Source organism: Anopheles moucheti, chromosome 3, assembly GCF_943734755.1.
Source record: "Anopheles moucheti chromosome 3, idAnoMoucSN_F20_07, whole genome shotgun sequence".
Classification (NCBI taxonomy): Eukaryota; Metazoa; Arthropoda; class Insecta; order Diptera; family Culicidae; genus Anopheles; species Anopheles moucheti.
This window is the reverse complement of record NC_069141.1, coordinates 81842789-81860239: the sequence shown is the minus strand read 5'-3', so window position 1 is coordinate 81860239 and position 17451 is coordinate 81842789. Positions and strand designations below refer to the sequence as shown.

Here is a 17451-nt window from a genome sequence, read left to right as displayed (position 1 = left end):
GATCTGCTGCTGCCGGTACACGAACAGTGGACGGAATATGATGGCACGTTTGTTTCGACTGTGCGATGGAATGGGTGTGTCGACGGATTCCACGGACGTTAACGGCACATCGGCGTTACCACCTCGTTCCACCAGCGGCAACACATGCAGGGCGGGTTCGATCTCGTGCTTGTTCTCGACCGTTGGTGCACTTTCCACTGTTACTAGTATGCTGCATAACAGTAGCCCAAAGCAGATTACCACCTGTGTTAGCTGCGGGAACGGGAAGTTTGAGTAAGTTACTGATTGACACGCGTTAAAATTTTTAATCACCCTTACCTTTACTTTGCACTTCATTGTAAATCCTTTTGTTTTATATTTTAAATGCTCACACACTAATCTCACGCACTGGGTTTTGGGTAACGACACTATCAAATTTCGTCCACACTTAAGCGCTGCTTGTCTCAAACTGATGCTCCAACCGAAACAAAGCATAGTAATTTATACTTCGTCAGACGATCGCCTTCAACGCGTACCATCATTTAGCACCTTCGTTTTTTTTTGCGTCCATATGGCCGTTTTGCCGTGGTGCGTTGAACAATCCAAAATCCGGATGACGTTAGGGACATACGGTGGCCTATACGTAATTTTTAATTTTCCAATCGCAGACAGCATTGAGTCAGCGTATAAGTCAATAAACTACGGATGACTTAAGCTATGTATCATGCAAGATATTTTTAGAACTAATGTTAACCAAGGGCTGGCGAAAGCTAGCTGAATGTTTTTTAAAGGACATCTACTAACCGTACGGAATAAATCCGACTTTTGTACTAAAATTCACTTAAAATACTAGGCGCCTCCATTCGTTAAAGGAAAGGAATCCAGAAGATAAGAGAAAATAATAATCACGAAAGCTTTAACCATAAATTTAATATGTTTGAGCTCTGTGCTTAAATTGTCCAAAACTTAACCAAAAGTAGACTTTCAGTTATCACTGCAGATTGGTTAAATGCAGCAGACAGGTTCTCAATAGTCCTTGAGAGCCATGATCAGCCAACATTAGTGCGAGTGTGATCAGACTAAAAATAGCCCTACAGCCCTGTGACACACGGCGCTGGGTGCCACCATACCTGCAGCGGTATGATTCCCTTCCAAAAATCCCTTGAAGGTGTGTGACCCTGTCATAGAGCGTGAACTGTTTGTTTAACACATTCTCTGGAACTGTTAGGTACGCTGTGCAAACATCTGCTGGCCCTGAATGGGTTGTAACGGACGCTTGCGAGTGTGCCAGTAGTGCTGCTTTACAGAAATTGATCATCTATTACAACACAGATTACGCCCTTCAACGAGATCGACAATGTGCTAGCTTGCACAAGCAACTTCTGCTGTTGGCTTACATTTCTTTCCATGGTTAATAAGCAGTGCTGTGTGCAGTGCTCGATAAAGATGCGTTTATATGTGTTACCAATAAATAGCTCTATTTGTTTTCCTTTTTCCATTTTCATGATTTTTAATGCAATTGTCACAAATTTATATTGTGTTTTATGTGTTTTTTTTTGTTTGCTCCCGTTTTGCGCTTTCGTGATAGTAGATGAAGCCGTGCAATGACGTTCACCGGTAAGCTAACTTGCACATTCTTACAACCTAACACGCGTAGCATATACACCGATGAACAGTAAAGCTGCAGAATATGCTGGAACCGTTTTTTCCCAGGGATTGAGTTTTCTTTTCGTCTCGCTTGTTTCATTTCGCTGTCACTATTATGTTGCTTTCTATTTCTGTGTTATATTTAAGGTTCTTTAAAGAATTTTTTGATTCGCTTGTTCAACTATGACATAGTTTATAGGTTCATTAAACACTTTAATGTTTCTGTGGAACAGTTTGCGCATTAATAACATGTTTTATTTTGTTTTGTTTTGAAAAAAGTATTTTCATAATGAATTCCTACTTCTGATCTTCGCTTAATCGATGAAGGTATAAAAATAGTTTCGCTTCAGTTTTGTTTGTTTGTTTCATGATGGTTTTGTGTATGTTTTAACGCTCACCTACCTCAGGGTTGTAAATAGTAAAGACAGTTTCGTGCTATTTCTTTCCTTATTTATCATTAACACATCATTCATCGTTACGGGCTTCCCATTCATGTAGGTATGTTTATTGCAGAAACGCAAGCGGATTCGATTTTTACGCATGTGTTTCTTCACTTTGGTGCATGTTTCAAGATGTGATGCTTTATTTGTTTTTCCTTCCTGATTTTTGTGTTTTTCTCCTGCAAAGATGCAAAGAGATCGATTGTGAAAACTGTTCTTTTTTAAATGTTTGCCTAAAGACAACCTTTCTCTTCACATCAATTATTATTAGGGCCCACCATATCATGACAACGGCGTACGGCGTTATGCGGATATAATAAATTTCTTTTCAATCTCTGCTATTGAATGCATTTGTTTTACGCCATACTGCTGTTTACTGTTTTCTTTGTCCCTGGTATTTCTAACCCCTTATAGCTTATATCGTTCAAGCAAACCGAAGCGGACAGCGCAGGTTCGTTTTTGCTCATTGTGTAAACTGAATGGTGTCCCCTCGTTTGCACATTGCGATTATTTAATTTCATATCCTTGCTTTTCGGTGTAATTTATACGACTGGCGTACTGGTATGTCTGGTTGTCTGTTTGCTTTAGTTAAATTATTTTCATTTTAGTTCACATTCACTTCGGTACGCGTTAGGATGTTGTATGCTAGTATTACCGTTCGTATAAATAAAACTCATAAATATCTCTAGTTTACAACGCGTGTCCCTGCTTTCCACGCGTCCGTGTTTGCTTTTGTTTCTAGTTGTACCCACAAAGTCCACGCCTATTTAAAAACTACAAATAGTTGCATTAAGGCTAGCTGATTTTGTGTTTGCAATATCCATATCTAGTAAGTTCGGGTGTATGCGTGTTTATGTGTTCGATTGTTGTGTGTGTTTTCTGTTCGTTATCGGGTAATGATGCGTGGGATGTAGATGGAGTATGTCCTTCAGTTACCTGTTTTGCTTTCGTCCATACCCTAACTGGCGTGTGCAGCAACAATTAACAGCCCTTTTCTTACAGCGCACAACGCTACATAAATGCATTAGAATTCAGCCATAGTTGCGACGAATCATACACACAACTTGAATTTCGTTTCGTTACGGTCTAGGCCAATTTTGAAGCTACAAGCGAATGATCATCTTTAATTGCCCTTGTTGGCAAAAGGGAATTCATCTATGTATTTCACGCAATTGCGCCGCTTTTGTCCCGTCGTAGATTAAATATGCCGTTTGTTTGCGGTTTAGGTTCAACCAATACAACTATAAATAACAATGAAACAAAAAACCCAAAATGTTACGGTTGATAATTGTCAAGCTAAAGTAAAATGTCCTATTTTCAAAGTATACGGAGCTGCACTCTTAAGAAAAGATGCTACCTACGGAAGCACCACATAACGTACACTATAGAGAAGCTATAGGATTGTTACATAGTCAATATTAATGATAATAATTATAATATTACATATACGCGACCGTGTACCCACTGCTCGTTCACATTAAACGACGAAAAAACAAAACAAAATAACACAAAACAGACGGCGGGTACATAGGCAATAGCACGCATTTGGTTTGAATCTTCCGTTTCGCCCGGCAATGGAAGATACTTCAACAAGCAGGAGTTTGCATTTGCAAGCGCTGCATATGCTTGGTCTGCACATTGAGTTGCACTGTAGAGTTGATTGTTGGGGTTTGATGTTTTAAAACAAGCGTGCACGTCGCTTCATGTCATTGCGCTTCCACTGGGGCATACGGTAAAACTCTGGCCGCGTACATTGAAGAATGGCTTCAAACTCCACATCCGATAGGTGACGCTGTGAATGGATAGCAGAAAGGGTCGTTAGCATCGTTCTCCGGGCAACAAATCCGAATTCCACCAAACATACCTCTAGATTACATCTATCGACATCAGACGGCAATCGGTAGTTAGTGATTAGAAGCAGATGATAGGGATAAATTTTGGCCGGCTCGTGCACCAGCATCGAGTGGGCCATATTGGGCAAGCTGCGACGTGTTGGTTGCTGCGGGTAGTGATAGGAAAGTGCACCGGAATACGTACTGGAGGCAGGAATTTCTGCACCCAGCGCACGACGATCGCCTTCCGTTATGGAATCGCCGGAAACTGGAACAACAAGGCAAACATTAACATGCAGACATTTTTTTTGTAATCAACTTATTGAAACTTACTGTCGCTTTTACCGCAGCTGAACTCCGTACTGTGGGTCTTATCTCCGAGTCCGCTGAACGAGAAATCCTGCAACGATTTTACCATAAAGTGTGTAAACATAGGTGTCCGCCGTAAGGCATAAGATAACATTAAAATGAACAAAAATAACTTGCACCATACACGAAATAAACGAACGAAACATGCACGAATACAGTTAACGATACCACAATGATACAAACCGAATGTAAAAACAAAAAGAAATAAATAAAATCACATACACTAACTAGTGATTAAAGCCAGGCTTAGTATTAGTGCTTCTAATGCCATCGATCAGCTAAGCAATCCAGCAGTGGTTGAAAGTAGAAGAAATAAAATAAATCATACAAAAAAAAAACGAGCAGAAAAGCACAGTGAAAAGCATCGCATCCCTATCACAGTCGTGATTCTACGGTACGGGAACGTAGAAGGACGTAAGGTTGCACTCTAAAAAAAACTTGGCCCCATAAAGCAAATTTATTCTTGGCAAAGGTTATGGTAATAGATAGAGGAAAAGACAGTTAAAACAAAAAAAGTTCCATCATGTATGGGTGTACACAAAAAATGATCATGCACTTGTCTTGTTAGTGAATGAGAGAAAGAACAAAACACAAAACTTCGGTAATTTACAAACAAAATTTTGTTACAAAAGTTGTTGAAATAATCGTTGTAAGCCGATCGGGTTTTGGAGGAAAAATATTCAATTTGAATATAAGGAAATATATCTTTTTTCAAAAAATTCGTATAACGCATAAAAACGAACAAGATAATAGATAGAATATAACAAGAAGAGTATAACAATTGTGTGAGTTGAGTCAAAACAGAGGTGAAAATGAAATGAAACACATATAAACGTAGCTACATGTAAAAGCCAGCTTACAGGAACACCGTGAGCAGAACCGGACGTAGCGGAACTGAAGGTATGCGAACGAGGGGCCAAGCCATAACCCGGTTTAGGTACTTGTCGTAAGGAACTCACCACTGCCGGTGTATGATCGTTTATGGGTAGTTTTGTAGTATGGTTAGTTGGCAGTATTTCAGTGTCATGTGTAGTGTTGTGCGGATGTGAAGTTAGTTTACATTATGGCAGAACAATAGGTAAGCGTATGGGCGACACACGCATATATAGTCGAGGCAGATTAACGTTGGTTAGACGTAGGTTTGGCGCGTATCGCACAACATTCGGTATACCCAAAAGAAGCATTCACCATCACCACCGCAAGCAAGCATCGAGGCCGAAATATTAGATGAAATTTCATGGTTCGTTCATCCGCCAAACGGGCAGTGAGGCACAGTCAACAGATGATACAGTATGACGACGAATGGCGGGTGTGATGAGGAAGATATAGGTAAGTTTGTTGAAAGAAGAAAAAGAGAAGAAAAGAGAGAACAATCATATGAGAATGTTGCGGTTAGGCACAGTCACAATTTCCCTTCCGGAGTATCAACTCTGGACCAGCTTGTTAATGTTAATTACTCCCACCTAGCATTTAATGCACACAGAAAACACCAGCACCAGTATTAATATTCTATCCAGCTCCATTAGATTTGTTGACCACGGTGCATATATTTTCCCAACCACCGGAAGGATACACCAGTATTAATTGGCAGCAACTTACGGCAAACGTACAAAGCATTTTAGAAGGATTAGTGGACGGCACACAAACCAAACGAAAGATTAGTACACGTGGAGCGATGCACAAATATATGGATCAGTAAAGTTTAGCAAGAGGAACAAGATAGAGAACGTATTACACTACGGATGCATGTTATGCAGTTCGCCGAACCACCCAAAGCAATTATCATCCATCGTTCATTCACGTAGCAAATGGGGTATGTGAACAAAGGGAGAGAGACAGAGAGACTTACGGAGCTGTAACCGTTTCTTAGCGACGGTGGCAGTGTGGACGTTTTGAATCCATATCCCGGCTTCGGAGGTGACCTGTACGAATGGATGGCTAATGGATGGAGAGGCAGGGCGTTTGAAAGAGAGACAGGTGAAATGGGGTGTGCGTAAAACAAAAAAAAGGCGAAAGGATCCATTAGGATATGAAGAAGAACAAGAAAGAAAACAAGAAATGTTTTAAATCAAACCAAGAGTCAATTATAAACGTGAGACATAAACAAAAAACAAAACAGCACACACATCACACACGGCAATATAAGTACATTACAGAGGAGGGGTGTCACACTCCGGAACGTGTGATGTAATAACACACGATATCATTCAGGGCAAAAACGATAGAGAGAAGAAAACAACAGCCAACACACTCATTTTTTCTTCCCTTGCTCTCCTGTGTGTCATTCCTGTTCATCTGCTTAACGGTTAATGTATCTCTATAAACATCTTCTATTGCTATCCTCACAAAGTATTTGGTTTATCTTCTAGTATCCTTCAATTATTTGGTTTGTCTTGAACTCATCCATCACAAAAGTTGATGCAATGTTTAAAGTAACAAAGTGAACACAGAGCAACAACTCTTTCAATCAGAGTTTAGGTTATTTCAATTCTATCACAACAACAATGTAAATCCTCGCACGATGTTTGTACAAGCTTTGCCCACGTTTTGCTTACCATTGTAACTGGTCGCGTTTCCAATGGCACGACCGACCGATCCACGGTAACTGGTGGAGCGATCGAACTCGTCCTCGTAGAATGGTTTCTGGTGGTCTAGGTTACGCGAAGGTGATGCACCAACCGGTGATTCGTAGCGCATCCGGTACATTGGCTCCTTCGCAGCGGACGGCGTGCGGGAAGCATTGCGTGGATCTAGATTTTCCTGCTTCCAGTGTTCGTAGCGCTTCTTTTCTTGTAGATCCTTCAGTATAACCGTACCCATGCCGGATGATTTCAGTTTGCGAAGCTCTTCTTCCTCCTTCGTGTGACGTCTTTTATGGAGAATAGGGAAGAAAAAATACGCATCGTTTAATCACATTTCCTGAAAGCCCTTTCTTGGGACCTGTGTTTTCAATTGCATACTTTTCCGTGACGTTTTCCTTATTATTCGCATGATCAACTTCGTCGTCTGATTCAGGTACACCCTTGTACGAGTCGGAATAGCGGCGACGACGCTCCGGATCCGTGTACGGGTAAGGCGGGGCCGGGAAATCATCCCGTTCGATCTTTGGTTTCTCGCCTGGCGGAGGCTTCTTGGCCGCAGGATAGTGGCTCAGCTCGATCGGTTCTTCGTTGTTCATGCCCGGACTCTTCGGACGGGGCGTTTCCGATCGGATGCTATCGACCAGCACCTTCATAGCGCTGCGACTGCGCGAGTGCGAACGCGAACCCGATGTGGACCGCGTACCGACACTGCTGGCCGTACCACCCATGGACGAATAGTGTGCCGGTCGGTGAAAGTGCGGTGACACCGGAGCCCTATCGTACGGCTCGATTGGGCGACGCAGGTAACCGGGTTCCTCGGTAAGGTAGCTGTAGGTGTAGATACGGGCGATATCCTCATAGCCTTGATTTTTGTATTCTCTTAATATTAACCCCGGGCTGGTGGTACGATGATACTTTAAAAAGAGATGAAATAATAGGAAGATTAAATAGGGTTTCTAACCGTTCTGTAATAATCGAAACTAAGCGCGCAATTTAATACGTAGCGGCATTCAGCATTCATTTAAGGCCGGAGCAGTGCTTTTGGTTACGAGACAAAGCATTACCGTACGTAGTTAACACTGAGCTATTGATAACCATACTTAACTGAATGGGTGACAAAATCATAGGAATAACCAACGACACTTTCGTGTCAAAGAAAAAAAACTAACCTTTCTATGCGTGTAGGGACTATAAACTGAACCATTAACACTCGGAGTTTGTGAACGATACGTGAACTGAAAAGAGCAATATAGAAAAAAATAGGAAAGAGAAACAGAAAAGAAGGAAAGAGAGAAGAAAACGAAAGAAAGAAGAAAAACACGAAAGAAAGCAGAAAGTGCAAAAAATAAAATAAAACATTGCAACATTAAAACATATAAATACTTTATAGCAATAATGTATCTCATGCTAGCTAATTAGATTGAACATAATAGGTTATGGATGATTATGTAATAAATTACTATAACTTATGGATTTGTTTCATTAAGAGCATTAATAAGAGTTGTGCTTATCAAAAAGGCGTGTAGTAAAGTTTGAAGCAACTAAAAGTGTGACGAATACAACAAAGAACTGTATGAGGTATGAAAGAATTACTTAAAAGAGAATACTTTTAGGCGCTTGAAACTTAATACACAATTGCAACAGAAATTACGCCGAAGGTATTAATACATTTAAAGTTTAATCTTCTCCTTATCTGTTAATTTTTTTGTACTATCACTTAAATCGTAAAGCTTTTATTATATTGCATTACACATAGTTAAATCTTTCAATCTGCTAGCAGAGCGGTAGCAGCTTGCACAAGGACGGCACACTTTTTTCAGTAATAGCCAGAAGTTCTTACCTGTATTTCACTCATACCACTAGTGCTAGTGCGATCGAACTCCGTTTCGGTGTTAAAACCGTTCGTATCGACGCCGTTCAAGATGCCGGCTTCGGACGACGGTCCGGGACCGCATCTCGGATGCCAGATGGCGCCACCCTGCAGATACATCTCCTCTCCATCGCCGAATGGATCTCCGCACTTGGTGCAACGTGCGCACGTGGGATGGAAGTGATGGTTGTCACCGGCTTGCAACACCTTGCCGCTAATGTACCGGTTGCAGTGTGCACACTTCACACCGAACGACTTCTGAAAGTCTTTCTCACAGTACGGTACACCGTCCTTACCCATGTACTCTCCATTCAGGGTCGTACCGCAGGCATTACATCTATAATAAGCAAAAAGAACAGTTCAGTTCATATGAGTGCATTCAGCGAGAGAACTCCTACAAGTTTTCACACCCGCCATAATACTCACTTGAAGCACCAAATATGCCACTGACGATCGAGAGCAATCAGTGCCTGACCCTCCTTCAGCTGCTGCTGACAACCGGCACAATCGTTCGGGTCCGGTTGTTTGCCACCGTTCTGCAGCAACTGCTGCTGCTTCTTCACCGTCTCCTGATGGTGCTGTAGCGTGGCAGCTTTCGTTGGGCTCGAGGTGATCTCCTTGATCGTACGCTGCTCCTGCTTCTGTTCAATCGCACGGCTTTTGGGCGAAACTGTGGCCGATGCACCACCACCAACCGTAGGCGACCCCACAGACGCTCCTCCACCGCCTACCCCGCTACCGGGTGGGCATTTTACACAGCCCTCGCACAGCACCTCCTTGCCGGTGTTGGTAACCTTTTGAAGAATCGTTTTATCCCAAAAGACGGGGGATAAAATGTGGTACAACACATATTAACAAACAACGACACATTAAGTATTCTCGTTATCATTAACGCTTATCACTGAAGGGATTATAGGCACGCAACGCTCCTATTTCATTGACAGCATATTCTAGCCCGAGCTAACATAACGCTGATCAATCTTCAAGGTGCATGACACGCCTCTTCTTACCTTGCTGCCAGATTTGAATGGCTGTTTGCATTTGCTGCAGGTGAAGCACTTCTGATGATATGTGTTGCCCATCGTTGACACAACCTCGCCCTCAACATACTGACCGCAGGCGGCACACTTGGTGCCGTAGAGTTTCTGATAGTCGAATGTGCAGTAGTAGGAACCATCCTTCGAGAAAAACCCCCCGGTAGCTAGCGACTTGTGACACTTGGTGCACTGGAAGCATGTCTTGTGGAAGTAGCGATCCGAAACGCGCAGCACCTCGCCCGAACACTTTTTCTGACACTTGCTGCACTGGATTTTACTTTTACCTGCGAATTATAATGAAACACAGGGAGATTAGTTAAAGTCGAGTTTCATGATTCGAAATGTACGTATTCGTATCCTCATTCGTGTACCAATAATGGTAAAGCAATTAGTAGCCATATTTAATCTCACAATGTGCATATAGTACAGCTCAACTAGCGAGATTGCCGCTAACGATATCAGGTGCGGCAACCACCCCAGAAACCTTGAGTACCCTCCCCATTCCTAGACAACTCCGCGATGAAGAGATTATGAAAAATAGTATCGGACACGATTAGAGCGCACATTAAAACGCCAATCTACACCCTATACGTGACGTCGCTGTATTAGGCTCGCCGGTAATAGCCATCCCCAACCATACATGGTCTACCGATCTGCCGATTGCAAAATGGAAGCTCGTACAGTGGAGATATTTAGAGTCGATTACTTCTAATAAACATAAAAACCGATGTAATCTATCAACCATCAAACGGGTTTCTCCGCTAAACGGGGATCCCTGATACGGTATATAAACATTCCTTGTCCGGTTATCATCAACATCGGTATGTAGAGATAAAAATAAACACTCCAAAATCATTTCGACTGTATAAGAAAAATAATCGAAGATATTTATTAGGCTACATTGCAGAACTGAGTGCCATTCTCGCAGGAAGTATTTAATTAAACATTTCATTCACGAGGCAACATTTAGCAGAGAAATATATGATGTCACATGCCACGCACGTTTTCGTTGGTTTTCTGGAAGATTTATACTCGCGTCTGCTGCTAATTGACAGGAAGAACCCGTGATAAATAATCCAACAATTAGTGGTTTAACATCAACATGCTTCAAGAAGTCAAGATCGGTATCAAGTTTATCGGGATAAATGTGGACAACCCATTATGTAATGTGCTTCCAAGACTGGTCCCGCCCTATAACGAAGATGAAGAGATGTGCCGGGACATGTACTCCGTTCATCATATGTGTCCCATAAATATGGCAACTCGCAGGCACCTCTGCTAGCTGATGTTGTACCGTGCCTCCACATTGTCACACCGTCCGCTTTTGCTCAATGTCAGTCTGTCAACTGCAATGCAAACGACGATAATCATCATAATCGATTACCCTGTGTAGGATGTGTCTGACGCCAGTGGAGGTGAAGCTGACTCGAAGGAGGATGTTGCTATTCCACAACCCTTTTACTACTCCCAACAAACCTCCATACTGCTTTCAATAAAACTGTGGTACGTCACACTGTGAAGTTGGTTAGAATTTGTCCCCGCCGTTCTCACCTAACCTGAAGTCTTTTCGCACAAGCTTGCACATGGGTGCTGGGGAAATGTGTAACAATTTATCACACAATTACCATGGTACGTTGTTCATGACCCATCAATTGCAGAGGATGGGAAATGGTACACGCGAAATGGGAACAAATGGAACTCGTCCGAATGGGACAGTGCCGACGAATCATCTTCGATAAACTTCACTGTATCTTGCCGCTGATGGTGATGGTGGCATAGGCAGAATCAGAAAAGAAGCGTATGATAAGGCCAGCTCCGTACGCGCTGATAACATTGCGCTCAAAACATGCCATGCGTCAAATTGTGTCTAACGACGGACCAGTACGATGACAAACGATACTTATACACACACGCGCTTTGAACAAATGAACCACTGACCATGCTACACTCGACCACCAGCCTCGTGTCATTTCGCGCGAAATGTCTTGGAACTGACAAACCCTCATTATTTGTTATCACCTGTGCGTTAGGTGCTGCTCCTCCAAGATCCCTGCCATGGTCCAATCAGCGTTAGTCAGTGGCAACAATCAAGTTCATGCGCCATTAGCTACACCATTGCAGGCAAAACAAGGAGGTTCTTCACCTGTTGGGCAAGGGTGACGCTACCGGTCCATTGGAAGACGACATGCACGGTACCGTGTTCCCAGATGCCCTTGCCGAGGTGATGATGTTCGATGTGCAAAGGTCTAAATTTTCTGACATGTAGTGACGATGGGCCGTGATGTGTGAATAGTGTTCCTGGAGGTAGGTGTGCAGGCTGTCGCGGTATTTCCGAACGACTAACCATAAGTCGTCAATTGACCTTCAAGGTGAGGGTGCTAATGGATTCCAACAGCACCTACAAGCTCGCCAAAGCAAAGCTGATAACGGTGCCCACGCCTGGAACACATTGTCGAGCGTGAAGTACTGAAGATTTCTATTCAAGCAAAGTGATTCACTGTTCAGTGAAATGATTTTTAATTTCTTTAATGGATTCCATCGGCACTAATAGTGAGTAGACTTAAAAAAGAAGATAATTAAACACATCGCCTTTAACTGCCTTTCTGTCTGATAATGGTAAATATATTTCAGGATCTACCCGATAAGAAAGGATAACTGTTAAAGTATATTAAATTATGTTCGTACAAAAAGGGTTGTCACGTCATTACATAAACCGACAACTAATACTAGAGCTCGAGAACGCTCGAGCGTTCCAATAGGGCACTCGAGATATATGGCTAACGCACAACACCTCACAAACACGCTATAAAACACCATCAACAACCAGCGACATGCGACTGCTGTGAACCATTTTTCGTTCTTCAGCAGCAATAAATAGCACGATGACCGCACCAAGAGTCCCCTCGCAGCTCAAGGCGACTACTCTCGCGACTACCCACCGTACACGTCAGAGGAGTTCGACTTACAAAAAAAAAGCTGTCGTAGCAAATGACACCCAAGAACAAAATCTGTTCAGCACTGCCGAAAAATGTTCCAACCCAAAATGTATGCCATTCTGGGGCTGGCAACGTTTGCCGGGTGGTACGGATTCGATTTAAGTCTATTTTTGGGTTTAACACACCCCAAAAACGGACGGAAACCAGACGCAAAAATCCAACCAAAGGAGCTTTAAACGGGAGGGTGTGGAAGGTGGGAATATGGAAACGGAAGCGACAGTACGATTGCGACATATCGATCCACGAAAGGAAGAGAGAACGAATGACAGTCCAACTGTGCTCAGTTTGTGTTGATGTTATGCTCTTCTTTGAATGGCTATGAGTTTATACATAATTTTCGAAACATTAGAATGTTCCAATACTGTGGTATCACATTGAGTTAAAAACATATTTCAAAACAGTCAAACAATTTCACTGGCGACATTTTGAAACAACACTGAAGAGATAACACTCACCGATAACGTATACCCTACGTCTGCCAAAAAAGACAGTAACAAATCACATGCAAAACAAAGCACGATTTGCACTTTACCCAAGGGTGCATCTGGCGGTACTTAACCTTGTGAGGAAACAAACGTGTAAATCGGCGTTAAGAATGTTGCAATCGATGCCAAACTCAACCGCTCAATCACAATTCAGCTGGCGCCGGACGATGACAGTAACAAACCTTAGTAACTGCCAAATTTAATTTCACTTGCACATCATTGACAGACGTGACGGAGTGATGGACTTTCATCGAACAGGTCGCGTTTTTGAAATGCGCGTGACCTGTGTTCGATTCACCACGATTCGCTTTCATTCGAGTTGACTTTGTCCTGTGGACCTAAGATGCCAAAGACAACCGATCGGAAATGGCTTAAGTGTTTTGATTCCCTTGTCAACCCAACAGAAGGATACTTTATCCTGTTTTAACGCATTCGCATACGAACAGTCCCATGGGCATTTTGGTAAGTAAGCAAATTCATACAGCACACGACGTGGGTTCAAGGCTCCTTGTAAACCCTAGTGTATTTTGACTGTGAGACTGGCAGTAGAGATAAATTTAGCGCGTTGTAATATACGTACACGAAAAAGGCTACGCTGCCACATAAACGATATACTCAGGCTACTTTTCCATCAATTGTGTGAGATAAGATATTTACAGTCCGCAATTCTAGTCCTGCATCTCTACGATTACTTAACCAAAAACATCATCCGAAGAGAAAGTTACTACTGAACATTTGACAATTGAAATGCAGCAATTCTCTTCATATCGCCACCGAATTTTACATCTTACGAACTACACACAGATGGAAAGGTTGGATCATAGACTGTTATCAGCTATTATTGTAAGGTTTTTTTCCATTCATGTGTTTACTGCATATGTAACACAAAATTTAGTTAAGCTCATGTAGTAAATTTTCGCGAAAGATTTCAGCACGTATAATTTATTTCGCTTTAAGTGAAGAGCCATGAATGGATTCGTTGAACACTGGCATCCACTGCAACTTTGGAGCAAGCGTTGGTGCCGCGGGGGGCGATCTAACCTCCAACTGCCCTGGTTCTGTTTTCTTTATTTCATATGTAATTCCCAATCTACGGTGCGAACTACCCGGTGCAGGACGTTCCTCAACGTCGGTTATCACGGGAAGTGGACGGTTTGATAGTTTGGTTGTAACGGTCTTATCAGATCGGAGAAGTTCCAAGGGGGTATTTACTACTGAAGGACCGATAGGTGGACTGTACTGCACTACTTCATATTCACTGGAGTCGTCCACATCATCGTGGTCATCCTCTTCCCAACTATCAGCCAGAACACCAACGGTACTGTTTTCTGTCGGTTTAGATGTGGGCAAATTCGCATCCCAGGCCGCATAGGCTACCGTATCTTGATGTGCACTAGCGACTACAGAACCATTCAACTGTCCGCGAACATACGATAGTGGGTTCGTTCCAATAAGCGCAAACAGCAGTAGTAATGATGGATGTATCATCCTTGCGATCGGTACCAGCGCACACAGTCTGTTCTTATATCACACAAACAGCAAATTCGGCAAAACTCTTTATGCCATTCCCACACGGATGTGCGGTGGATTTTATACAAAAATCGTGTTCCTTGCTGGGGGGGGGGAACCACCAATCACAATCATTATATCATTTTTATTTTGAATGTAGAATCCATGCTCCACTTTCAAATAATTTTACGCGTGGCAATCAAACACAAGGAGCCACAAATTGTTTATCACATTAGTAGTGCATCATCCTTTCCAAATGGACTCAATTTACACATTGAAAACAAAATTGGGACAATGAGTAATGGGCGATGAAATTACCATTAAAATATTTTCTGTACTATACTTAAGTAAATCGGAAAGTGTCTGGACGTTTCACTAGGAAAAAAAACAGTATGACGCATAGCAAACGAGCAAATGCATGTGACGCTAATATTAGCTCATTATAAAACGACAAGTTACATTTAAATTACTTGACAACAGTTTTCTACTTCAGATAGAAATACAATAAAACAACGTGTGACTACACAAGGGCCACCCGCGTTGTTTGTGTGGCTGTTCGAACCCAGTACAAGATAAAATAACCGATTTTCCAACAATTCGCAACGATTAACCCCGATGAACTGAACAGAATCGTTTTGTATCGTGTTCGTGGCAGACGTCTACAGGTCGTGCACGATTGTCGGAAAATTGAAGTACGATCGAAATCTCGATCGGAAAACGGGAATAGCGCGCTTGCCTAGGCATCTTGCTGTTGAGGAGTACGCAGCGCAAAATTAATCGCTCGCTGGAACAGGGAAGGTACCCTCGGTCGGTGAGAGTTCAATATTGATTTTGCAATTTATTGCACCAGCAAACGATCGCGAAGGATTGTATGGTGAGAGAAATTGCAGGAATGGTAAGTGTGACTTATCGCAATTAATTGCATTTTTAAATCAATTTTCGCTTTATAGTTATGGCATCGTAACTGTTTGATGAGCGTGTTTCAATCACCAGATCTGCGTTTGGACGGAGATCTGCTTTTGCTCAAGAACCCTTGCCTGCTATCATAAATCACCTATTTTAGGCAATTTCTATCTGACGAATCTTCAAGGGTGAAGAATCTTTTCCGAAAACAAAAACACACACACACCCTAGCCTCTTCTGTACCACTCCACTTTCGGCGGGTCCAGACACTGGCGTAGCCAGCGGCGGATCAAACGGCAGGCGGAGTAGGCGGTCGCCTAGGGCCTCGCCGTGTTGGGGTCCCCAAAAAATTTGTACCGATTGTGCGATTTTTGAAAATTTTACAACAAAGTTAATTTATAGCAAAAAAAATTAATTTAAAAGGTAAAAATTGATTAAAAATATTTTCCTTGGTTATATAAAACATTTGTTTCTATGTGATAAATTAAATGCAGAGAAGAATATAGACTTTGTGACTTTAAAGTATAAACGAAATTGCACCAGGACCAGGACACTAATTTTCCCGTTGGTCAAGAAAAATTTCTTCGAAAACTACCTGTTTCCGAATGTATAATACCAGGAGAGCATCCACGGAAGAGGTAGCACCTAGTACAGCAATTTTGGTCGAAAACCGCCGAAAGGTATGCAATGTTTAAACACTAACTTTCCCGTTGGTCGTGAAAAATTTCTTCTTTTTTTAAAGTACCAGGAGAGCATGCACGGAAGAGGTAGCTCCTGGTACTGCGCCGTAAGGTATGCAATGTTTATACACTAACTTTGCAACCAACTTGCAACGCAATGCGCCGTAAGGTATGCAATGTTTATACACTAACCTAGCAACCAACTTGCAATGCAAGTTTGGTGCATGCAAGAAACTTGCAGCAAGATGGCGCGCAAGATGGCGCCCAACTTCGTACTTGCATGCAATAAACTTGTATGCAAGTTTGCATGCAAGTTTGCATGCAAGTTCTTGTATGCAAGTTTGCATGCAAGTTCTTGTATGCAAGTTTGCATGCAAGTTCTTGTATGCAAGTTCTTGTATGCAAGTTCTTGTATGCAAGTTCTTGCATGCAAGTTCTTGTATGCAAGTTCTTGTATGCAAGTTCTTGCATGCAAGTTCTTGTATGCAAGTTCTTGCATGCAAACTTGTATGCAAGTTCTTGCATGCAAACTTGTATGCAAACTTGCATGCAAGTTTGCATGCAAGAATTTGCTTGCAAGAACTTGCATGCAAGTACGAAGTTGGGCGCCATCTTGCGCGCCATCTTGCTACAAGTTTCTTGCATGCACCAAACTTGCATTGCAAGTTGGTTGCAAAGTTAGTGTATAAACATTGCATACCTTACGGCGCTAGTACCAGGAGCTACCTCTTCTGTGGATGTTCTCCTGATACTATACATTCGAAAACTGGTGGTTTTCGAAGAAATTTTTCTCGATTAACGGGAAAGTTAGTGTTTAAACATTGTATACCTTTCGACGGTTTTCGACCAAAATTGCTGTACAAGGTGCTACCTCTTCCGTGGATGCTTTCCTGGTATCGGCAATCTGAAATTAGCTGGTTTGTATGGAATTTCGTACCAGCTGACGGGAAGTTTGAGCGAGTTGAATGATGCTTTCCGTTTCATCCATCTTCCTTACACTAGCGATCGCTCTCACGGCTTTGATAGTATGCAATGCAATAGGGATGGGCAAATTTATTCCACACTGCAGGTGCCACCTCCTAAAAACATATTTTCCTGGTATCGCAAATCTGAAAACTATTG

General features: G+C 42.3%; 1 protein-coding gene across 1 annotated transcript in view; it reads right to left on the bottom strand.

The window, feature by feature from the left end:
• Positions 1-1349: 1349 nt before the first annotated feature.
• The window catches only part of LOC128305907 (actin-binding LIM protein 1), a 36017-nt gene continuing 19915 nt past the window's right edge, over positions 1350-17451 (bottom strand). Inside the window, exons 2-12 of the mRNA XM_053043543.1 lie at positions 9730-10040; positions 9415-9513; positions 9146-9336; positions 8690-9056; positions 8019-8084; positions 7228-7763; positions 6823-7136; positions 6117-6205; positions 4232-4298; positions 3931-4166; positions 1350-3858 (exon numbers count right to left, since the gene is read on the bottom strand). Of these exons, the coding sequence (XP_052899503.1) occupies positions 3745-3858; positions 3931-4166; positions 4232-4298; positions 6117-6205; positions 6823-7136; positions 7228-7763; positions 8019-8084; positions 8690-9056; positions 9146-9336; positions 9415-9513; positions 9730-10040 (2390 nt within the window). The 3' untranslated portion in view covers positions 1350-3744. The remainder of the gene's footprint in view (positions 3859-3930; positions 4167-4231; positions 4299-6116; positions 6206-6822; positions 7137-7227; positions 7764-8018; positions 8085-8689; positions 9057-9145; positions 9337-9414; positions 9514-9729; positions 10041-17451) is intronic.